The sequence below is a fragment of the Mugil cephalus genome, chromosome 19 (genome assembly GCF_022458985.1).
Source record: "Mugil cephalus isolate CIBA_MC_2020 chromosome 19, CIBA_Mcephalus_1.1, whole genome shotgun sequence".
NCBI lineage: Eukaryota > Metazoa > Chordata > Actinopteri > Mugiliformes > Mugilidae > Mugil > Mugil cephalus.
In genome coordinates this window covers 13,935,351-13,960,653 of record NC_061788.1, presented here as the reverse complement: position 1 = coordinate 13,960,653, position 25,303 = coordinate 13,935,351, and the positions used below count along the sequence as shown (strand labels likewise).

Sequence of the window (25,303 nt, the reverse complement as noted above, 5' to 3'; positions counted from 1 at the left end):
TCACACCCGATGGATGGGTGTTTGGGGACAATGCGCCGCAAGCTTCTTTAACTGACATAATAACAGCGGTAAATCAACTGTTTAAGCTCCAACATAATACTCGCATAAAAAGCTGTGAATCTGCACTGAAGCTTCTGAACTCATGATGAGTTCCAGAAGTGACTGGGTTACTTTTCTAATGAGTTGTGCGGTGCTTGCTAAAAATGTGTCTGTTCAGTACGTATGGGTGGCAGCTTTGTCAAGTAGCAGTCATGTAAACAACCAGCAAAGATTGATTGAAATCCAAGTCGTAAAGTCTTGCTGATGATGGAACTGAAAAAAAGGGCCAATATTTGCGGATTTTCCTGGTATAATTGGTGGGTACATTCGCCGACACATTTTTTTTTTTTTTTTTGAGCCGGCAAGATTACAGACAGACGCATCCTCATGTAGTCCTGGCAGCTGCTAGAGAAACTGCAGTGCAGCCCATACATTACCCCTCCCCCACTAGTAGAGTCGTGCAGCTGGAAAATACTTGTGCACTACCTCTTTTTACTGTTTATTTTGTATGCATAGGAGCATTAAATATTCTTTGAGTTCAAGAAATATTTATGTCATTTTCATCAATCTCTATCGAGAACGACACTAAAAAAGTTAATTCATTATCAAAAACTCTGTTGAGGATCACTGGGAGCTAGAACCTATCTCAGCTGGCATCAGGCAAAGAGAGTTACAACCTGGCAAGGTTGCCAGTCTATGACAGGACAAGCACAGGAACAACCACACGTCCAGGCACAGGGAGAACACCCAATGCCCCAAAGAAAGTCCGGCATCATCAAACCCAGAACCTTCTTGTGCGAGACAATGGAAAATGAATATCCAAAATAAGGGAACCAAAACATGTAACTCAGCAATGCTCTTCATTTGGTCCACAGTGACACATCTACCAAGTATGAAGAAGATTGGACCAAAGGTTGTCGAGAAATGTGAATAGACGCACAAGTGGAACAATCTTTTCTACATGACTGATGAGTCGGATGAGCACGCAGCATCTGGTGCTTGCCGTATGTAGATAAATTAAATATAATTACGTTCTATGGAGAATGAAGTGGGAGCTCTTGCAGTGAAGACAGGAAAAGCACACTTCAGTAGCATGTGATCATGAAGAAGTCATCAGCTTGTGTTAGTTTTCTTGCTTACCTGCAAAGTCGGAGTAACTTCAAATAGGACACCACAATTATTAAGGTAAACAATGAAACTGCTGCCCTCTTTAAGCTCACACTTAAAGAAGATTTAATTCCTATTGCTAATATCACCATCTGTGGAATACAGGAAGACACCAAGCCTCAGCTGGGATCTGGAGATGCTCTCCACATTCTGATGTTGTGAAGTATCCATTATTCATTGTTGACGTCTTGAGGAAATTGTATGTTAGTATTCGCATTATCTTGCCTGTCAACATGTGCACTGCAATGCATACCAATAAGGTGATTCAATATTACAAATGTGACACCACACGCCTTATCGTCTTAGTTTTAATGCACAGAAATTTACACATTGCAGCTTTAACTCCACATAAACCAAAGCACAACATCAGGTCTTCAGAAGCAACCAGACGGCTGACATCGAAGCACACATGAGCTATATTTCATGTTGTGCTTTTTAAGTCCACGACAGAAGCAACTTCCCAGCTTTTTACTCCGTGAGCCTGGTTTTTATCTTAGTGTTCAGCTTAATGGCATTTGTGCAGTGATGATTTAATATTCATCAAGTGCACCCTAAAGGGTACACATGGTCTGACAGCGCATTTTTCGGTTTTAATACCCAAGTAATAGATTAAAGGCATGTATGTCAACAAATAGTCTGATTAAAGTGGGTGTTGACAGCCAGAGTTGACATCAGTCTTCACCTGTGCAGGGGAACGTGCATGCCGACACCAATCGTTGCTGGCACTCAGCAGCACTTGTCTGTGTGCAGAATGCCAGACGCCGCTGTTCAATAAAACTCTCATCTCTTTGTAATCGCTTCTGGCCTGCACTCCAACAGAGAAGCACGCATGCACACACTTATACTGCCTACCAAACGTGAAATGCAGAACTCGTGTTATTCTACTTTACGGTTTTAACTGACAATCCCTGGAAATTGTTGTCTAGGGCATGGGCTCCAAAATGTCAGCTCTCGGACTGGTACTGGGCTGCAAGTATTTGCTACCAGGCCAAAGCCAATCAAGCACACACAATCCTATATTAGTTTAGGCTATTAGTGAAGTAATTACACTGAACTTGACAGTTCGTCTATGCCGCACCTTCCCTCACCACAAGAAGGAGCTCATGGCTTGAAGAGAGATCTTGAACTACTAAAGATTACTGTCAGAAAAAAAAGCCAGCAGCCAAAACAGAAAAACTTTGTTTAATCGGAACCACAGTAGATTGGTTTGAATCGTATTTTGGTTCCTTCATGTGAACAATTCTTCCAGATACATAAAAGTTACTCTGAGTTCCACGGTACTAGTCTGTACTAGAATCGATATTTTCCCATTTTACATGCTTTCCTGTGGCAATATCATAATGACAGAGGTTTTTCTGTGGTTACAATCACATTATTGCTTGGCTTCCGTAAAGCATCCACAGAAGATTTGGATTTGAACACTGTGGGTGGCTTTGGCAAATATGGCAACATTTTCAACATTAGCAGGCTTTTTTTTTTTTTTTGAGCCTGGACTTCACTGTCAACGGAATTTGAGCATCACTGCAAACTGAACAAACCCGAGAAATCCAAAGAAATGGATCTGTGAACCATTGATGAAATTTTAAGCGACGGTGGACCAGAAAGTGTATTTGTTGAAAAGTATCTCTGCCAGCATTGTGAATTTGTCAAGGCTGAGCATCGAGAGACAGCCACAAAACCATTGACAACCTTCTTTCCATTTCAAATTTTCAACATATTAGTGAATTGCAATGTCTGTAATGAAAATGTGTAGTGAATGTTCAAAGCTGTGCGCTGCCATGGTGGAAAAGAAGTTGGGGACCTCTGCCCAAAGATAACTAGCTAAAAAGTATTAGCATTAGGAGAGAATGGCTAGGTGTGAAAAAGAGCAGTAAAAGGAGGTAAAAAGACAAGAAAGTGAAGTCTCAAGAAAAAAAAATCTAATCGAAGTGAAGACAGCTTTGCAAAAATGCAGGCATGGTATGCCCAGTTAATTTGTTAATACAGAAATATTCTTAAAGTTCTCAATGTCATTGCAACCGCTCTTTACAAAAAACCCCAGCAAAGATCAAGTTATTCATCCTGCAGTGATTTAAAGCTCGTCATTTCAGAACTTTTTTTCAGTGAAGAGCACTTTGTATTGTGGTCCAATCAATGACTCACAATATTGTGCCTTTTGTGGCTGGAAGGGATATTTCAGAATGCTATTTCACCGCAGAAAGCATTTAACTTAACAAGTAATGTTCAGTTTAAATTCTCTGGGAACGAAAGAGGGATTATGACATCGAGATGAGATAATTATACTTCCTGCCAGAGCCATTTCCCACGCTTCAGGAATATTTAATGTATAGCCATCGTCCAGAAGACCAAATATAGAGGGATAACGGAGAGAGATTGCGATGTCAATATTAGGAAATGACACTTAATATTGGAGAATTTGTTTGAGCAAGTTGACTCGTATTGGAAGCAGACTGGGACTTCAATTGATTTTAAAAGAGTGCATTTATGGAGGATTTAATAACGGATTGCATGGCTCATTGGGAAGAAGAGTTTTTTGTATCTTTTGCAGTGCCCAGAGTTACCTCCTGGTGGTACTCTGTTCGGGTTTATAACACACTCTGTTTGAAATCTCTCAAATCAATACGTTTATTAGACCTGCAAGTCTCAAATGATCGAAAAGTACAAACTGAAGAAGTCAAGCTAAGAGAAAGTTCTCTGTGCTAACAGAGACGCTGGCATTGCTGTTCCCTCTCACTTTACCAGAGGCCTGGTGCTGTGATATCACAAACTCAATGAACTCATCTCGTGTCACTAAGACAAATGCCTGCATACTGTTTGCTTTAAATGAGATTGGCTATTGAGATTCTGAAGGGCGGAACCTGGGAAAACCTGGAACCAGAGACGTAGACGGGAACGGAGAATGTCAAAGTGTTTCATTTACAAGCTTAAAACGGGGAACACGCAGAGAACAAGCCAGCTGAGTGCGCGCCGCTTTTACTGCATCCTCCCATGAATTTTTGATCTGTCTCTCTTGCTGCGCTGTGCCTCTCTGTTGTTTCATTAGAAGAGACAGCCAGCGTGGCCCCCATAGCTTTTTACAGTACATCCCAAATGCTGTCGTTAGCCTTTTATTCATAGCCCCTAAAACTCACTCCATTTCATACTCAATAACATTGTGCTCACATTCCCACAACATTATAACTGGGGCCATTAGCAGGAGGCTCTGAATTAACTTTTCATTTTTTTTTTTTTTTTGTGGTCACGGGTAAGCGCCATTGTCCAAAATTACAATTATAAAGCTAATTTCTGCTTTCTCCTTTCAAGTGTTTGCCGGATATTATACACTTAGGCGACAAAAAATAAGGAGCAGTGTCCTCTCCAGGCAAGAGAAACAAGTCCAAAGAAAAAGGGCCGTTGCATCTTTAATTTATACACATTGCTATCGCGGCATCAGATACCAGCCAGCAGCATTCTAGCAGGTTGCCATGAGTCACGCTGTCTCACTGTCAGGAACAGTATTTGGAAATGGCCTGACAGAGCACTAATAGGGTGTGCACTGAGGCCATCCACTGGCAAGCCAAGTGTCCTCGAGGCAACATTAGCCATCTGCATGCAGCCATAATACCTCTTACAGCTTAATTAAATCCTCTCGTGTATATACAGGCCTCTAATTTACTGCTCTACATTTCTCCTGTGCATTTTACTACAATTATTCTCTCTATCACTTCCACCCCTGGTGAATTGAGCCCAGTGCGTCGGGCTCGTTTCTCATTCCTCGTTCTGATCATCATGCAGGCAAGAGGGAGACAGAAGAAGAGAAGGGCGGAGAGATCCAAAGAAGAAAATTCTGACCTAAAGAGACTTATTGAGATTATTATTTAGACCACTCTTTCTGCAGCTGCTATTCACATGCCTGTGTTACAGGCGGTTTAACAACCCAGAGCATATGCAGACTATAACACCGTAGCCTGGCTTGCAGCTCCCCAGAAATGTTACTACGTGTCGCCGCGGAGCAAACTGCAATAGCTGTGATTGGTCCGCTTAATAGTTTCCGGCTGGCTCTCCATTGCCACAATTTGCAAATCGATCTTTGAAATCTTTGTATCAATAAAGATGGACCACGTTTAGGAAAGGTTAACTGAGGAGGTTCGGAGATACAACCGTCTGCATGACTCGACTATGGCGAATTTTCGCCTAAAATTTCGGTCGCCATTGTTGAAAGCGGGGCAGGAAGTAGTAACCTGGCAAACCCGCCAACTAGGGTTCGGGCAGTGTTGTTACAGAGCGAGTCAGACTGATGAGTGCACCCCATTTAGTCAATGTCCTGCCTATCTAACCAAAGCACATTCATGCAATCATTCCATATTCATGCTTTGTTTAACTCCAGTTTGGTCTCCACCAACTCCGTGGAAAAAACACGGAACATTGCTTTTATTTAGCAAAAAACTGTTATGAAAACACATGTAGTGACATATTAAGATAATGTCATCATGAAATACCAGATTATCTGTACATTTTCTCTCAGTGCACAGGTAATTGTGCAAACAGCAGTCCAAAGAAACTCTAGCCCAAAGAAAAGACGAATTGGACTCTGAAACCGAGTTTCCTTTGAGCAAATTAGACAATTTCCTCCACTGCAGATTCTCTGTGGCGGTTGTAGAAGGCATCCTATCCTCCAAATGCGCTTCCTTGTGACCGAGAATGAGAAACGACAACACAGACTGAATATCTTCTATAGCAATAGAGCGGACACACAAACTTTATTTCACTCCTGAAACTCCACAAGTTTCTCTTGCTTCTTTCAGGGCCCCAAGATACAGCATCAATGTACGCCAGTCAGGCTTTGCTCTGGAGTTAATCCTGTCCATTCTGTCATTTGCTGTTTGTTTATTTTTTGCTGGCTTGCCTTCCCTCACCCACCCCTGCCTGGAGAGTCTTTTCATTTGGCCAGTGAGGGCCAGGCTCCAGCACAGCGGAGCTCCCTGGCTTATTCTAATCAAACAGCCTCCAGAAACAGGACAAGGGTGCTCGGAATATGGGCAGGCTTTATCGGGGACAGCCGATGTATCACTGCTGACTTCGGCATTTCCTCTCCTAATGTTAGAGCGTGAAAGTACCAGGCAAGGGGAAAAAAAAAAAAAAACAACAACAGCGGCTTAATATTTAATCTCACTAAAAGTATTTAGAGCTCACAGTACACAATAACAAAATCTAACAGATTGCCAGGCCAACAAGTTATAAATCAATATCTAATTAATGAGGAGAGTATAAATCACTGTGGGTCCTTTACTAATCAATAGTGGTATTTCTTACTCCTCGTTATGGCAGAATGCCCCCAAACTGCCCCCAACCCTTTATTTGCTAATACTGCAATTATTGGTGCTTTAGCAATTAAGGTAAATCAGTGGTGACACGGCCGCTGATTACGCAGCTAATTCCATCCTAATAAAAGTTCAGATTGAAACAACGTGGACTTTTGTTTTTCTTTGAGTACACGATTCTAGCATATGTTGCTGAAAATAAGATTTAGTGTTTCATTCATTCTCACCTACCTTAATTACACTTTCCCACGGTGGTTAATTTGATAGAGTTGATGTGGTTTTCACTCCTGCACGCAGAATAACTAGCAACTTCCTCACCGCAACTCAGGCGGAAAGAATGTTTTTTGTTTTTTTTTGTTTTGTTTGCCCTTTGGATCACAACCCTGTCATTTCACTTATCAACACCTTGCCCTAGCTTTCCTCCGACTTCAGCACTGCGGTGCAGAATAACTTGGCTGCTGTGCCTTTTTCCCGAGCCATAACCGCAAAGAGATTACATTGTGTGGACAGCTCCCCTCCCCTGCTGTTGTATCGCTATTTTAGAAAAAGTGGGAGGGGGGAAAAAAATAAAAATCCTAGGTGGTGCCGATTCCCCTGCCTTCCTTTTCATTTTATCTCCTGCTATAGGCTGTGAGATGTTCTGATGCTGCTGAGTGGCAGGGGAGAATCTCGGCTGGAGGGAATAGACTTTTTTTTTTATTGATAATTGATATGAACCGACGAGCGCTGCAGTCGCAATATAAATCCTACCTTCGAGTGCTGTTGGCTAACACAGTACAGGACCTGTGAGCTTACTGTCAATCTCGGTTGGTCGGGGAAGAGTTGATGTGAGGCTTGTGCGGGACAGAGGCATCTGTTCAGTCACTGAATAATGAATCGCGAGCCAAGGAGAGTTAAGTTCCCAGATCTAAACTAAGCATATCTCAAATGTGTCCTTCCTGTCCTCCTCTCATCCCTTAGAGTGAGTATATACGATCAGTCATTAGGTCTCATCTCGTCCTCCGACATACCTCATGAGACGTCAGTGACACGGAGCTACAAACTGATGGTTTGCAAATCAAAAGCTCAGTCGGCTTTAACTTTTCTTTGGCATACCGATGATGCAGGGAAGCATCAACAAATCATACCTCAGTGTTTGTCCTACCCCCCGCCCCTGCTTAAAGGTCAAGTTAATTTTATTTAATTATATCTTCTATGTAGCTTCAGATCACAACAGAAGTCATTGAAGTTGACCTTTCCTATAGAACAGATAGGTCAAAGTAATAAGCCATATGTTTTTAACTTTAACCACAGCGTGTCATTTCTGTCTCCACATGATCACGCGCTTACGATTCTCCTCTCACGCTCGCAAACAGCGGTGGGGCCAAACCCGGCATCCTAAAAAGCTGCAAACCTACGTGAAAGACTGCGCGTGCTTGTCCAGTTCATTTCCAAACGGGTCACGACGCAACTGTTCTCGAACAGCTCTCCAACGCCCTTGTAATCCTGTAATTTCCGTAACATCAAGGTAAATGTTCGCAAGAGAGTGGAGTGATTTCACGTGGAAAGAAAATCAATCACAAAGAGCCGTACGGAGAGCATGGGCAACCAGTAGTTGTCCAACTTTGGAGACAATTGCAATGACTAATGTTTACAGAAATGCAGTTTACTGTCATGTGCACAGTACAAAAACAGGATAATTTGTACAGGAAAACATGTTTCCCTGTAAAATGTTCTTCCACAAGTACGACTAATATATAACTCGACTCGACTCCATCCCCCTGGATGATGAAATGGTGATGTCATTATAGCCTGCCTGGTAACGTGTCATGAGAGCCTCTCTAAAATAACCCATGATCTTTTTTTTATCTTTAGTTTTTTTTTTTTTTTTTTTTTTAAAACTAAATTAAGTAGTTGCTTTAACAAAAAAGCGACTGAAAAATAATAAGTAAAAGACATCAAACCTGGTCACCTGTCCTCGAACGTCTGCTGTTGAGTTACTGCCGTTTTCAACCATTCACACATCCTCATTCTTTATACTACCTCCCCCTGTCTGCAGACCTCACAGGCTCAATCCGTTCGGATGTTTGCATATGAGGACATGTTGAACAATCCATCCGTAGCAGAGGTTTCCACAGCTACGGCGTACTTATTACTGAATGTATCCAAGATCAGTGCACTAACAGGTATGGGTGGTTTATTTTCAGAATAACAACAACAATAACACGGCTCCTCTTGAAACCTGGTTAACAAATCTGAGAGTGCTTTCCAAACATCCGCCGATCTCAAGAACGTATTGCTGAGAGACGTGAAACAAACAGCGTAACCCCGTCCTTGAAGTGGCAGACAATCAAATACAGTAGATATTTTCTAAGCAGTATCTCTGTAGGTTGTCATAGACATCATTCATCCACGGCAACGTCGGCCCTCCACCAGCGTATCCCAGCTTTACGGACGCATAATGGCCTTTTATCGATTCCCCCCTCTCGCTACATACGTCTCTCTTCTCTTTTCTCGCTCTGCTCTCTGTACTGCAATGATAGGTTGTTAGGACAAACTGTTGCACAATGATGATAATAATAATAATGCATTGGTTTTATATATCATTAGATGCTCAAAGCGCTTACAATTGAATGCATTATTCATTCGCTCATTCGTGGTGGTAAACTACCTTAGTAATGGCTGAACGTGGCTGTCAATCCGCGCCAATGGCCTCTCTGACCAACTCCAAGCATCACTCACTCGGACAGACTAGGGATAGGACGGGATTGAACCGCCAACCTTTCAGTTATTGGACGACCGCTCTACCTCCAAGAGTGTGCTTGTTTCAGAGTTGGTTCGCGTGTGTAGGCACACAAGTGCAGGTTTGTGTGTAAGATAATAATATAGCCAATCGGGGACATGAGTGTTTATCTGCTGTTGTGTACAAATAGGCTCCATGAATAAGAAATGCATTTTAGACCTTCATAACCCCAGGAGGGTATTAGGCAGTGAGATGATGCCTGGTGAGAAGTAGGTGGATTTCATGGAAAAAAAGATTTTGCCTTATGCGCCTCATGCGTCACTAAAACTGTTGTGTTCTGTGTTTCACTGAATTTCATTCAGCAAGTTGTATACAGGCTACCGGTCAAAGGTTTGGACACGCTTTCTCATTGAACTGAATGAGAACAGTGTGTCCAAAATGTGCCCAAGATTGCAATTCAATGCATTTAGGCATGTAGAGATGATCAAGACAACTTGATGAAGTTCAAACCGAGCATCAGAATGGAGAAGAAAGGGGATTTAAGTGGCTTTGAACGTGGTATGGTTGTTGGTGCCGGACGGGCCGGTCTGAGTATTTCAGAAACTGCTGATCTACACACAACCATCTCTAGGGTTTACAGAGAATGGTCCATGGTTGTTGATATCAGAAGTGAGAGGAGAATGGAGAGAACTTGTTACAACCAAGGAATGCAGAATACCACCTTTGGACGCACAACACATCCAACCTTGAAGAAGATGGGCTACAGCAGAAGACCACACCAGGTGCCACTCCTGTCAGTTAAGAACAGGAAATTGAGACTACATCTCAAACAGGCTCACCAAAATTGGACAACAGAAGATTAAAAAACCTTGCCTGGTCGAACGAGTCTCGATTTCAGCTGTGGCATTCGGATGTCAGGATCAGAATTTGGTGCACACAACATGAAAGCGTGGATCCATCCTGTGGTTGTGTAATGTTGTGGGGGATATTTTCTTGCCACACTTTGGGCCCCATAGTACAAACTGAGCATGGTTTAAATGCCACAGTCTACCTGAGTATTGTTGCTGACAATGTCCATCCATTTTTGACCAGAAGTGTACCATCTTCTGACGGCTACTTCCAGCAGGATAATGCACCATGTCACAAAGCTCACATCATCTCAAACTGGTTTCTTGAACATGACAATGAGTTCACTGTACTCCAATGGCCTCCACAGTCACCAGATCTCAATCTAATAGAGCACCTTTGGTATGTGGTGGAACGAGAGATTGGCATCATAAATGTGCAGCTGACAAATCTGCAGCAACTGTGTGATGCTATCCTGTCAATATGGACCAAAATCTCTGAGGAATGTTTCCAACACCTTGTTGAAAGTTTGCCACGAAGAATTAAGGCAGCTCTGAAGGCAAAAGGAGGTCCAACCTTTTACTAGCAAGGTGTACCTAATAAAGTGGTGAGTGTATATGTCATCACATGGATTTTAAGTGAGCTTAATCTATTATAATGTGTTTCTAACAAGTACAGTGAAATATGCGGCTGGAGCTCATTAAGACTCTTTTCGTGGTGCCGTTCCAGTCTGGAGAACCAAAGAGTACCTTTTTAGAGGTGTTTGTTTGATCAGCATCATATCATTATGCTCACTTCACTCACTCGGCTTCATGGAGAAACACACTCAAGAGATGATTTGAAGTTCTTCGTAACCAATACTACACATATTTCTAATTTTTTCCACTGGATTCATCTCTTGATTGTTTGTTTGAATAATCTTTTGATGTTGTCAGTCAGTTACGTTACCACATATTCTTTCATAATAACTTGATTTAAAATGAAACTTTTACCATACGGTCCTATTATCACATCTCAAAAAATGCATCATCATTATTATTTATTTGCAAAGTTCTGCTAACACTCACTCAAAGCTTGAACTTGATTGTATTGTTTCATTTTATAGGTCTATTTGTGCATAAACCATAAGCAAACCTGCAAATGGAATGAAAGGTAGAATTTAGTGTAGTGAAATTGGCCATTGTGATCTATTTTCATAGTCTTTGTTGAGCGTCTGAAATAGAGATACGACGACCACTCCAGACTCTGGCTGCCAACCAACAATCCATCAGAATAAAAAAAACAAAAAAAAAAAAGCTCATTGTAATAGTGCCAAATACTGCGTTCTCATCGTTTCCAGTTCACAAAGCCAGCGGATGTTCTCTGTAAAGCTGCTCAAGCATAGCGGTTGTGCTGCTGTGGTCGGCAGTTTAATTTTTATACTGAGTCCATCTTATTGAGTGTCTGTTTAGAGAATTCCCATTCTGACAATCAGGATTGGTCTTTTTTTAGGATAAGTTTGTTTTTCGGCATGTGCAGTAGCTGGATCACCCCCGTAAGAGTGATTATTTACATAATCAATGTCACTGATTGTGTTGGTGCATCGTTACAGCCATAGTCATTTAGAACCCAGAAAAAAGTGATTCACTCAAGAATCCACGCTGAAATTAGAAATGTATTCGACACCTCGTGTTTCTGTAGCTAAATGAAAGCACTACATATCTCTTTTTTCCCCCCCAAAATACCTCATTTGTCTCTTGCGTGTTTCTTGCAGAGACTTTGTTTTCCCCTGATGGCAGGCTGAATAAATTCACAGATAGTGTGGGAAGGATTTGATATAAGCAAACATTTACGTGAGAAAAGCCTGAGACACATTTTATCAAGGTTGTTTAAAAAGCTGAAGTTCAAGTTGAAGAAAGCCGAGTGGCGTTATTTGCTCTAAAAGCCACTGACTAGATGCCTCAGTAAAAGCTACAGTGTTCAGTTAATTAGAACACTTGAGTCAAAGCACAACTACCTGAGATTTTGCCTGATTTGACAATCTCCATCTCCATTTTTCTCGAGTTGTAATAACTCAATAAAGCAGTAAGTGGCAACTAAATTTAATAAGCAACAAGGACACCTCATGGTCATCGTGCTCATACCATATATTTGATGCAAATTCCAATTCATTAGCAGCAACAAAAAGAATTTAGGCATTGACATTTCAACTTGTTGAGAGGGACGGAATTCATTATTTGTATGTATCTAAATTACATCTTTTTTTTATCTCATAGGTGGCATGAGGATGAAAAAACAAAGTAAGGAGGGGGTGGAAACATTTTGATGAACAAAGAGTAGTCTGGAGACGAGTTTTCCTTTGCCTTTCAAAGAGTTGGGGCTCTTAGTAGTCTTTTTTTTTTTTTTTTTTAAACTAAGCCGTGATGAGCTGGATCCACTAGCAAATCCTTTGTACAACCAACACACTGAAAGCTCAAGGATTACCAGGCGTTGTCTTAATTGATCTCATTATCTTCTCCCTGCTCTTCTGTAAGGCCATAGACTCTCAAGTGTATCTTGTTATATCTCCTGAATGGCTGCAATTATGGGTAACGTATTCTTGTCAAAGTTGAGGTGAATTCTGGGGGAATAGCTTTAAAAAGGGTATAAAAAAAAATTTAAAAAAAGGACTGCAAATGATTGTAGTGACTGTGATTGTAATTCAGTGTAAATCCTGCATTAAAATGGGACCAATTTTACAAATCAAAGTCCGTTGATAGGTCTGGACGAGTACTATGTGGGTGAATGTAAATTTGGGATTTGAACAAGGCCGTGCATGCTGACAAATGATGTCATCGCGGACAGGGTTGGTTGGGGGTAAAGACGAATATATCAAAGGGTTTGGAGCAGGAAGTTAGTGAGCGAGTATCAGACCCATGTTGTCCAGGGTTACATTAGCTGCTATTAGAAAATGCTGTTTAGAATTTTGATAAAAAAGAAGAATTGCAGCTTCAGTTTGAGTGCAATGCTAAAACTGTTTTAAGGATATATACTGTAAATTGTAGCATAGTAGCACAAGCGGTGCATACCCGTACCATTATCTGTTCAACTAATGCACCAAGCAAAAATATACATTAACTTTTTTGTTCACCAGCCACTGTGGCTAGCTACTCAGCATTTTCACTAGCCACAATTTTGTTGTTGGGAAATTATGTTTAATGTGATTAAAGCTGACTATGACGTGCTAAAGTTTACTTGGCACATCATAGGTTAAGGCCTCCATGCTGTGGTCCTCACTGCAGCGTGGGTTCAGTTCCTGCCTTTATTCAGTTGCCTCATGTAATATAGGTGCAAAAGCCCACAAAAATATCTTAAAAAAAAATTTGTAAATGACCCAATAAATGTTTCAAGGTTCTGCATAGGCCTAAAACTCCTTTTATATGAAGATATAAAAAATATGGTTTGTTATTACATATTAAAAGCCCGCTTAGTACATGGCTTAGAACTAAATTATTCAATAATGTAACTCAAAATAACAATTCAAGGAGATTTTAAAATTAGCGTCCTAGTTATTTTCGCCTCTCTTCTACTTTGCCAGGGACATGTCATTCTTCAGACAGTGTTTTGTCCTCTCCAAATAAATTAAATGTTATATTCAATTTTCCTGGTTATTATGTGAATTAACATTGGGTGTTGTTGGTTGCCAGGGGCAGCAGAGGTCCGTCGAGAAATAATCACCGCTGAATATTGGCGACTGACCAATCAGAATCGAGTATTCAAGAGCGCCATGTTCTGAATTTCATCAAAAAGGCTTTGTTTTTCTTTATCTCCCCTTTTCTGACACCTTCAGTATGCCTCAGGGAACGCCTGGCTACAGTGACGTCGCTCATGAATGGACCAATGAGCTAACACCTTGCCCACGCAGTGCTCATTGGAATTGTTGTGTCGTAGTCTCACTTTGCATTTCGTTTATTATTTCAGATCCCGCTTGAGAAAACTACAATTAGAAAATGTATATAAAAATCAGCCTGCCATAGCGGCTAGTGGGAGTGGCTGTGCTACCTGCCACTGGTGAAATTCACCTGCATTTGGCAGGTGTTAATGTCAAGCCCTGACTACACCATATATTTCTATTATAAACAGCATTTCAGAAGAAATAAATGCAAAATTTGTGATCGCCATTCATTACCCTTTCCTGCTTAAAAACAAGCGAAAAAAGAAAACTCTTGTTTACTCATAATCTGCAATCCGTACCATGCCTGAGCACATTTGACCCCCCAAAGCACAGTTTGTTTCACTAGTGCTGCACTCCGTGGTCTGGTTCATGGAACAAGTACGGTCAGTTCATGGTTAGGGTATCGTGGGCCCGGGCACAGCTGATGATGTAAGCATCTTCGAGCAAGGAACAGAGAGCTCTCGCCGCCCGTGCCCATTGTTCCGTGCAGGCCAGCAGGAGAGCAGGGGAGGGAGGCAATTATACAAGGGATGCATGTCTAGCGCAACGAGTAAACCCAGCCAAGCAAACACCCTTGCGCTCTGCGGTGGTAAACAGTGCGGCTCACGCTCGTGCTCATTATCCCGCTGGACTACTTGAACACGTTTCAAAGGGACACCTGGTGATCAGATGATAACTATAGTCAACAACTCAAGAGGTTGTCGCTCCAGGTTGAAAACAACTTGAGACTAAATATTCTGAAGTGCCTTCCCCAGCGGACTCTTCGCTCCTTTGATAAGAACTTCCAAAGCATCGGCCATACAACTCGAACTTCAATTCACTCCTGTGTGACAACTGTTGCTGTTGATTTTTCATGTTTGTATTAACATGCAGAGTGTCTATTATATGTCATTTTTGACTTCAGTTTTTAGCGACAAAGAACATGAAACCGGTCATTTAATCTTGGATAATTACACTAAATATGCAGCATTTCAGTCAGAGTAAGAGACTTTAAAAGTTTCTGGGAATGCTCTATTCTTTGATCAAGCAAAATGTCGGTGAAGCATTAGGGAGAAGAGCCCCCCCCCCCAAAAAAAAAAAAACTGCTGAGCATACCCACTGTGCAATTAATATGAAGTTGAAAATACATAGTTAACCCGCAGCTAACAAGCTGGTGAAGCACCGCTGGTGGTTAAACCAAGCTGAGGCAGCCACGGAGCGTGCTGCTCCAGCGACACTAACGCACGTTTTCTGGTTTTTCCTTCACAGGACACAGAGATCCTCAACACGGCCGTCCTCACCGGGCGCACAGTCGCAGTCCCAGTGAAGGTGGTCACCGTGGGGACGGACGGAGCAGTCTCTGACGTTACAGAGTCGGTGGAGTGCAAGTCAACAGACGAGCAGGTTATTAAGGTCAGTGGTGCTTTTATTTAGGGATGAGTACTGTTGCCGATTTAGATTCGATTTAATATCGATTCTTTTAGAGGTATTTCAGCTTCAAAAGAATTTTACATAAGATAAAACTAATGCCGTCAATGGTTTTCATGTTTTAGGACCGACATTGTTATCAGGGTTGTAGCTTCTTCGTGTTTTGGATCTCCCTAGCTTCCTTGTGGATTTCAACAAGAGGATGAATAAATGATAAATGAAATGCAACAGCCCTAATTCTATTTAGCCTTTATTCAATTAGTCTTCTCCTCAATAATCACCTTTCAAGTTATATACATACCTGTGTATTTTTCCAGAAATCGTGCCTATGTTCCTATGTGAGCTGTAACGCATGAAAAACGTTATTGATGTTGAACTATCATACCAAGTGGCCAGCTGCATAAAGTGAAGATATTAAAACCCGAAAAACATGGGCTGTACATCTAGAAAGAAAACAAGTGATTTTTTTTTTTTTTTAAAAGTTAACACTGGGTGTTGAAGAAATGAGAGAGGACAGAGGAAAACTCTCTTTTTTTTTTTGATTGCGTCGTAGCCGTCAGCTATATTTACTCATCCTGTCTAACGTGGCACAATTCAAGCAGGCGGCAGCTCACATTCGTTTAAGGCAGAAGCTGCAGCTGTTCGTTTTCATGGCGTATGTTGGTCGTCGGATTTAAACTTCTGGTGTTATTCAAGCGTTAAGGTGACGTATTCCGGTAACATCAAGCCTTTAATTGACTGATTAACTAAAATGCGGTTTTGCCAGGGTGCCGGATGACTCACCCGCATTTTTGGATCGTCTCCTAAGAAATTTCAAACACCATTAAGAGCAGTGACAAAACTGCTTTTTGTTAATGTGTTGCCCAAGAAGTTGTGAGAGTGCAAAACATATAAAAATAACACTTGGGGATATTCTTGTTTGATTGAATTAATAATTTGTGTGGTTTTAGTATAATAGAAGTACGACAACCTTTCATAGTAAATTGTTTGTGAATCATGAGGTTCAAATTATCTCACTGGATGGACGTGGGTTGGCGTCCCAATTAACACATGCCACAAATGTTCACTGTTAACACATCTTAAACTCACATTTTAAGGTGAGGACGGAGGCATTTCGTAGTCTGCTACTTCACTCAAAATCTGCACGTATGAATAGCACGGTAAACTACACGAAGGACGAGTAATCCAAAAGCAAATAAATATTGTAAACATTTGCTAAGGCTCAACAATTGTAAATTAATAAAATGACAAGGACAGAAACGTGTGACACCCACAAGGTCATAGTCTGTCTGCAAAGTTTTTCACTAAAAAGCAGCCAACAATTACATGATCCTTTGTCCTTACGACAGTCAACATAAGCAATTCTTAGCATTTCTTGGCATTTTTCATACCCATCACTCCATTTCTGTGCAATATTTGCTTTTAAGAGCGACAATCCAACTGGAGTTTATCATTATTCATGGTATTCATGAACATCCATGTGTGTATTCAGCCTCCAAAACCCCTTTTCCCAAACTGTTAGTTCCGTACCCTTAACATTAACTGTTATATAGCGTCTTCTCTTCTCTTTATTCTATTCTATATATAACCTTGTATTTTTGCACCGCGGCTGCAACGGCTTGATTTCTCCACAGATCAAAAAAAGTCTTATTCTATTACACACGGAGGTCGACTGCTTCCCTCATGCGACAGCCACACGCTGTAGACCCGGTTCTCTAGTAATCCAGTTACTGGTCTTAAAATAATACTAAAACAGTCGCGCAACTGTTGCGTGAAAGCCGGCTGCGCGCGAAGAGAAGATTCATCAGTCTGCAGTGGTACCACTTGCCAATAGCGTAACTCTGACCAAGTGTAAAGGTGACAAACTGCTCACTGTGATCGATTAGCCGTCTCAAGTGAGCTTCAAATCTTTGTAAGGTGATTTTCATTGGCTTTCAGAAAGCGTAGGTAATTAATCTAAAACCTTATTGAATAAAACCTTATTGAATGTCCGGGAAATGATACACAGGACTTGTTAAGTTATAAAATGTAAATGAAGGGAAGGTGACGACTGAGCTTTTTACTGCTGCCATAGATTTTAACAGCCAACACGGCCCCGGTGTATCGTGCGTTCACGCGATCGTGAAAATGAAATGAAAAGGAGTAAGAAAAATAAAGTGTTTGTCCCTAATTGTGAGTGTGTGCGAAAAAGAAAAAGTAAAGTGTTACAAGTGTGTCTGTGTTGTACTGCACGGCTGATTTTGTGTGTTTCCGTGTACAGTGCATGAATATCAGAGGAGGGAGAGGAGGCAGATCTCTCAAAGGGTTTAATTATCCACTGAAGTAGCGCTGCACATTGTGACGCTGACCTCAGTAGCATACTCCCCTGCCCAAGCGTCTGGTTAGCGAACAGTAAGCGGTGCCCCTCCTCTCTCCACCGTATTTTCAAAGGAATCCCAAAATAAATCTTTTTTTTTGATCAGGACACATCTCCGGCTTTTCTCTGTGCTTCACTGAGACTTGGAGGGTTAAGCTCTTCTTTCTTGCGGCGTGAATTGCGTTGACCTCACCCTAACCTCTTTCGTTTACCCCAGCATTAAATATTGTATAATTAAGTGTTATCAACAATCGACTGCGCGCACACACACACACACACACACACACACACACACACACACACACACACACACACACACACACACACACACACACACACACACACACACACACTGCACTCTTAAGCTGAAAATGATTGTAGAGCAGAAATAGTTGTTAATTGAGCCGTTGACTGACGGAAACGGCATCTGATGCAATTATGACAAAATCATTCAAGTTAATTAAGGAAGAAATTCTACAATTAACATGTTACAAATGAACATTTTCTTGCATTCTTGGTCTTCTATGATAGTTTTGGTGTTATGTTCATGAAAAACCAGTCAGCTAAACACCGTGATCTCTGCTGTTGAGAGATAATTTCCTTTTAGTTCAGGCGTACTTAGGACAACCTAAGGAGATCGGGTGGTTTAACTCACGTACAGTTGAACTGCTGTGTATTTCGTTAGCAGTCGTATCGGTTCGCCTGTGTTTTTTTTGTTTTTTTTTTCACATGGCACTAGCAGGAGAAGCAAAGCACTCCTCTGGAAACTGGCGTGGGCAGCAGCTGCTTATTTGAATTTAAAGCTGCATATACATAAACAGCCAAAAGCTGGGTTACACAGACACGACTGAATTAGCCTCGGTTGATGGTGGTGAGCAGTAGGTGTGTCCTGAATTAACCTTTGCCAGTGTGCGATCACGCTGGGCCGACGTTTTCAAAATGCCGTAAAAAAAAAAAAAAAAAAAAAAAACAAACAAAAAAAAAAAAAAACTAGGTCACCCGCAGCGCTGCTGTCAACTTCAGTCGAAAGAACAGTTTGAAAGTCTCTTCTAGTTTTTGCTTGACGGTGATAGACCATGAGGACAGGAAGTCAACCGTAGGGGTTAGCAGCTGGAAATAGTGGTGAGGAGACTGAGTTTGTACATAGTTTGAAATATTTGTGTATAGTTGATTGCATCTCTTATGTCACATCTGCACTATTTGGGACTCTGGGAATGTAAAGCAACAGTTCTCAAACTCGGGTGACCGTACCCCTGTGGGCCCGTGAGCCATAGCTTGGGGGTCGGCAAAAGAATTTGTAATAAATCCTTAAAGCTGTAGCATTAAAAAAAAAAGTCCGTAAAAGTCCGTAATTACCTACACCGGCTTTGGGTGAATAAAAAGTCTGATATTTGTGACACCACATAAAATGTAATGTAATGTAATTAGACTTATTCAAATTCAAATGTACTTTTTTAAGTCCCCAAAAATTGTTAATTGAGCAAGTTTGTCATTTTTATTGTAATAAAATGTACATTTTTACAGTACATTTTTCTCAATTTGGATTTGATGATTTTTGTGTATTTTTGTCTCCAGTGTCTAAATAGTAGGCTAAACTGAACACAACAATAATAATAATAATAATAATAATAATAATAATAATTAAAGGCAAAATAAATGGTCAAAATAGGCTATGGGTTGACAATCTGTGCAATATTTTGCACTGGAAATTGACACATTCTAGACATGCAAACTTGTTAGAAAAGGGGTCTTATATGTGACCTTTCAAACACTTGGCACGGATCAGCTGAAGACAACAGACTCTGGCAAGGGTGTGTGCATCCATTAGAACAGCTGTGGTCAGCCAGAAAATGAATCTGGAGAACTCCTTCCATGTCAGTGACCGACACATTAACAGGTTCGTAAGGCGGGCCGTGCTCTGCGGTAAGTGGCGAAGCATGGGAACGTTATTTGATGTGTTATTCATCAAATCTGATAACTACCTTTAAAGCTGCGGATTACTGTTTGCCCTCCTCCACGTCCTGAGCCGACGACTGCAGATGCAGATCGAAACCAAATTGTAATAAGCAGCTTGACAAACCGAATCAAACAGTTTGCCTCCACAGCGCAAATTGCACAGCTGCTGCTGCTGTGCACAATAAAAGAAAATGGAAAATATCTTAAGATTCGTGATTAAGTAATTTATCATTTTCAGTTATGAACTCATTCATGTATGCCACCTGTATTAGTTTGCGTCGTGTCCTTATCTTCGTGCCGCCACCACTTCCCGATAAGTAACACAATTAATTGTTTCCACTGAGAGCTGGCATTGACTTGGGAATGTTTTCATGACGCACCGATGGGGATTACAGATTCCAAAGAGCCTGCAAGTGTTTAAGAAGAAGAATATATCTCAGTGTAGTTTGTACGGTAATTCCACACCTCTCATATGGAGGATACAGATGAGATGACAGTGTACAACTAAAGTGCCACAAACCTGGAGATGGAAAGGCAGCGATGGTTTGACAGCAAGAGGGTTGGAGAGCGAGTGAACGAGAGAAATGGAACAAAAATAGAGGTGAGACCCAATGAAGAGTGAAGTGGATTCTTCCAGCTCACTTTCTGGTTGGTTGCCTTTAGAAAACCTACACATTAGTGTGTATGTTACGTGTGTGAGATTGTGACTTGTTTTTGTCACACACACTGGATATTTCACATCATCACCAACCCGTATTAATTCTTGAGCGCTAATAAGGGTAGACATCACTGATGCTTATGATGCAATAGATATGTTTAAAATGAATGCACGTATGCCCAGTATATGAGTGTGATCCTGTTACTAAAAATGAAACCAAAAATATTACACACAAAAATAAAAATAAAATAATGCGTTTTTGCTTATGTTTACTATTTTCAGGATCCTAGATTAATCGAGCGTACATTTAAAGACTTTTAGGGTCATTACAGAATGTTTGGCTCCCCCCTCTGGTAGTGAGAGTAATTACTAAGATTGTTGACCAACTGTAATAGCAACCAAATTTGCAACTGCCATCAATCATTTCTTTCCCAAACTAATCTTTCCTTGGAAGGTTGAATTTCTTTGTTATCCCATCGCGGTCAAAATTAAACTTCCAAGGTTCTACCTTTTCTTTCCGACCACCTCATTTTTCTGCCACAGGCTCCTTCATACTCTACCACTGGTTGCTATTGGCTACTTCATCTCCGTTGCTATGGTTGCAAAAATAATCATTGCTGGTTTATGTAGAACAGCTCACTACCAGACATTTGTAAATCTGATTCAAAACTGGTATTCTGTGAAACACAAGAAGGTTCACTTGGTACTGATTTGGTTAACCAGTTTGGTGTGAAGTTTTGGTGTTTCTCAGGGGCAATGTAAAGCCCCATACTCCCCCATACTCAAATAGAGCAATATGTTCATCGCTCATTGCTTTGTACATGACGGCTGGTCGCTTCGTTTCAGGCTCTGCTTAAAGCTCCAAGGTTGCTGCGGTGAATTTGGTGGCACCAAACTAATGCTTCTGGGTCAGCGACCACCTCGGTGAGGTAGAGCGCAATGCTGTGATTGGTCCACTCGTTGTTAGTAGCGCGTTTCCACTTTAGTTATTTGTGGTGCTTCTCCATCTCTGCAGTTATGGAATTGATTGTTTTTGATCAATAAAGATAGAACACGTCAAGGACAGGTTTAAAGAGGAGGGTCGGAGATACAAACAGTTGCGTGACTAATTTTGGCAAAATTTTGACGAAAGTTTCAGTAGCCATTGTTGAAAGTGACGCAGGAAGTAGAAACTAAAGTTAACCCGACTTGTGTCCAGCAGAGGCATAAACAGAGTTCAAGTCGTGGAGATCTGTTCTTGTCGTACGTGTGTGGTCAACTTCATGTTTGCATCATATGTCAATAAACTGAACTTGTTGCCAGAGTCACAGCACATCAAACCAGAGAAAGGTCACTTATAGATTTTTTTTTTTTTTGGCTAAAGCTCGTTTCTCATTAATTTTACACACATTTACATGTAAAAGTTCAATTCAATAGGTTTAATCTACAACTATTTAAACTTGGGAGAAGCAGAAAATTCTCATATTCTGAAAAACATGAGGCAGTAGCTGGGTTTACAAGGAGCCATATATTCCGATTACGAATGAAAACGCTCCATATAAACACCTCGGTCAGAATAGACAGGCCCAAAGCCAATGAAATTTGATTCGGTTTCACAGGGGTAGAATATTCCTTTTCCCAAACTGATCGAAAGTCCTGTTCACGGTGAATCTGAATGAAGTCAGGTTCTGTCTTGGGCTCCGTGGAGAGTTTGTTTTTAATAATAACTAGGAAATTATTGCACGCTTAGACGGCAGAGAAAAAAAATCGAAATATTTAACTGTTTAAAAAGGTCCATCAAAAATGAATTGAAGCCGAGATAGACCGGAGCTGGAACGATTTTGGAACCACTGAAAAACCTTGAAGCCCGGCTACTATAAGGCTAACACAAAAGGCAATGCAAAAGTGGACATGACCCCACAAACTGCCTGAATCAAGCTGTTGCTTTAAGAATAAAAGTGCAAGAACAATAGATGTTTTCATCAATCTGTAAAACGTTCTTTGCGATTTAAAGTCGTGGTGCATGTTAACATCAGATCGGAATAGATCACCTCACATGTAAACAGCCGACCTGAAACCTTCAACTGGAATGAGAAAGAAGTCTCCATGTAAACGCAGCTAGTGAATGGTTTTAATATTATATAATATGTGTAATAATATATATTTCTAATAATAATATTCATTTCATCAATATTGAAGTATTAATTATTTATCTGATGTGGAAATCTAACGTGATGACAGGTGACTAATTAATTAATCAAACTGTCCACCGCAGTCACATGAAACATCTCTATATTGGCAGTTTTTAAATCAAATTAACCTTATTTTGACGGGGTTTCACTTCGCCGATGAATCGATGCGAGCCTGAGTGAAGTGTTAACTACCGCTCCAGTCAAATTAGCAGTTTCGCTTATAAAAGTGACGGCTTCAGTGGGAATTCAGGTGAAACCATACGCTTTGATTTCAGCTTTACGAATTGTTCCGACCTGCTCTCATTACAGAACACGTAGGAGGTACGGCAACACCGGAGTAGACCAAGGGTGAGAGCGAGGGAGTGGGAGAGAAGGAGAAAAAAAATGAAATGAAAGGGAGGAGGAGGGGGAGAGAACTGACAGACACCAAGCTGTCTGTTTTGTTCGGCAGAGAGAGGGGCTGGTCTGACATCATTTGAGAGTAAAACTGCCAAGTTGTATGCAAAGGACTGGAGACAGGCGGCAGTCTTCTTGTGACTGGTTTGTTATAAAGAAGCAATTGTCAGTTCTGAGGACATGTGTTGAAATTACCAGTTGTGCCAATCAAGCTTATGATGGTATTTGAGATTGAAATGAATTGAAATGCAAGTGATTACAAACAAAATCTGATGACAGATTGCTAAATAGTTTGTGTCCTCAGGGGGAAAAAAATGTTGATGAGGAGATTCTGGCGCTTTGAAGATAATGACAGCTACTTCTGATGTTCCTGCTGCATCATTTCTCTGTGTTGGAGTTGGATCTGAGAAACTTTGATAGCGATTTGGAGCTGCACTCCGTCCAGCCAGTCGTAATTTGGTTCGGGCGAGCGTTTTGTTCTCTGCTCGGATGAAACAGGTCTGTGTGCCTTCAGAGCTCCATCTGTTAAGTTGGACCGAAGTCGCACAACTTGTGAGAATGTTACGCGGCAGACACACAAATTGAGGATACATCAGCGCACATTCAAGCACAAATACCCACACAGAAAAGAAGGATCCCGACACTAGAGCTCTCACTGAAGAAATGCCAAAAGTACAATATTTTAGAAGAAGCCATTGACTGGATAAAATACCAGAAAAGAATCTTCCTCACAGCATCCAAAAGAATAAAAGTTATCATTACTTCCATTTCACTGATGATTAAATACAGAAACACAACATTTACAGCATATTCAAAAGGGGGTCCGCAGCCCCTCGAGGTTCCGTGGAGGTACTGCACCGGGGGTTGCAAAGTCTTTGGTTGATTGGACATTTTTTATATATCGTTTTTACTTTAGGTGTCCGAACGCTGTGACTACATCTACGTCAACGGAAAGGAGACGAGAGGAAAGAGCAGGGTGACGCTCAACTTCACCTACAGTTTCCTGAGCGCGCAGCTCGAGATGAGCGTATGGATCCCCCGCCTGCCCTTAGCCATCGACGTGGCCGACCCCGAGCTCAGCCAGATTAAAGGCTGGAGGGTTCCCGTTACTGTGGCCAACAGGAGGTAAGACACGAATAATTGTGGCACCCACAGTGCAGCGTTGTGTGTGATGCATTGAGATTAAACTGACCCCTGATTTTGAATTATACAAACACTGCAGCACTACATCAGCGATTTTAAAACCGCTAAGAGCAGAGGAGTTGCAACACAATAAACTGGACTCTTGCTTCTTACATTTAACAAATAAACTCCTGAACAAGCCGAACCCTTGGCTCTTAAAGCGAAACAGATTCAAGACTTGGGAGTGTGGATCAAGAGTCGAGCTGCAGAAATAAAACAAAAAGATAACATTGGGAATGACAAAAGCTGCAGTTCCTTTTACAGACGGCAGATTTTTCTTTATCTTACCTTACTTATACTGCCTGAGCTAAACATACTGGGCTGTGAAGGACCACGGGCCAACGCAGACTCCAGCACCTCGCTGTGATGTCCACTGAGAAGCAGGTGATTGAGAGTCAAGCGCGAAAAAGTAATTGACAGATTTGCCTCTCTCAAGGTGAGGTGGCAAAGACTGGAGTCTGCAGGGTCTGGTCAGACCAAAAGGAGAGACCAAGGATAGAATGATGTCTCTCAGGCAGGGTTGCTTATCTTTATTGGCCTTCAGACCTTTGTCTTTATCTTTTCTTTGGGGGTGGGGTGGTGGGGTTCTCGGACCCTAAAATTCTTTGAGTTCAATAAGTGTTTATGTTTTTGGTTAGATTGAGACTTCAAACATTTGTTTTCGCATTGTGTCATTTTTATCGTGTAAATGGAGGGAGAATAAATAGTAATGGCTCCAAATATCGGCAGCACGCGTCGGCCATCGACCAATGCTGATGTAAAAAAAAAAAAAAGGTATCGGCCCTAAAAAAATCCATATCGGCCCATCTCGTATATTAAGGTTTATGGTTACGCAGAATTAAGGCAGTGGGCACTTTAAGTGACAGGTGGATTCTGTCTCGAGTCTACTTCCACAGCCAGTTTGCTGTTTCCAAAGGAGTGTATCCCTCTTGTGCCTTTAGCACTTCCTTTTTTCTTTTTTCAGAACAAATCACTCGAGCTGAGGCCAAGAAGAGAGGGCGATCTTAGCCCGGTTGCAATTGTGTTTCTCATATATCAAACCAAGCAGTTTACCTGATGCGCGCTTGGAAGAGAAACTGATGGCTGACTACGTCTTATTTTTGCTTCTGAAGTGTCTGGCAGCAGCAGCGCACCCTCTAATCATAGACATGAAAGGGTTGTTTTCTACTGAAATCAATTTTTACAGCAAA

At 41.3% G+C, this 25,303-nt stretch overlaps 1 protein-coding gene and 1 long non-coding RNA gene across 3 annotated transcripts in view; one reads left to right on the top strand and one right to left on the bottom strand.

The window, feature by feature from the left end:
• Positions 1–25,303, bottom strand: part of LOC124997106 — a 115,694-nt gene that overhangs the window by 49,226 nt on the left and 41,165 nt on the right. The window contains exon 3 of one of the 2 annotated variants that reach the window (XR_007110921.1): positions 19,984–20,113. The exons of the other annotated variant lie outside the window; for it this stretch is intronic. This is a non-coding gene — a long non-coding RNA (uncharacterized LOC124997106). Of the gene's footprint in view, positions 1–19,983; positions 20,114–25,303 lie in introns of those variants that run through there. 2 annotated transcript variants of the gene reach the window in all.
• The window catches only part of si:dkey-112m2.1 (transmembrane protein 132C), a 149,352-nt gene that overhangs the window by 110,778 nt on the left and 13,271 nt on the right, over positions 1–25,303 (top strand). Inside the window, exons 6-7 of the mRNA XM_047570684.1 lie at positions 15,236–15,379; positions 23,848–24,056. Coding sequence (XP_047426640.1) covers positions 15,236–15,379; positions 23,848–24,056 — 353 coding nt within the window. The remainder of the gene's footprint in view (positions 1–15,235; positions 15,380–23,847; positions 24,057–25,303) is intronic.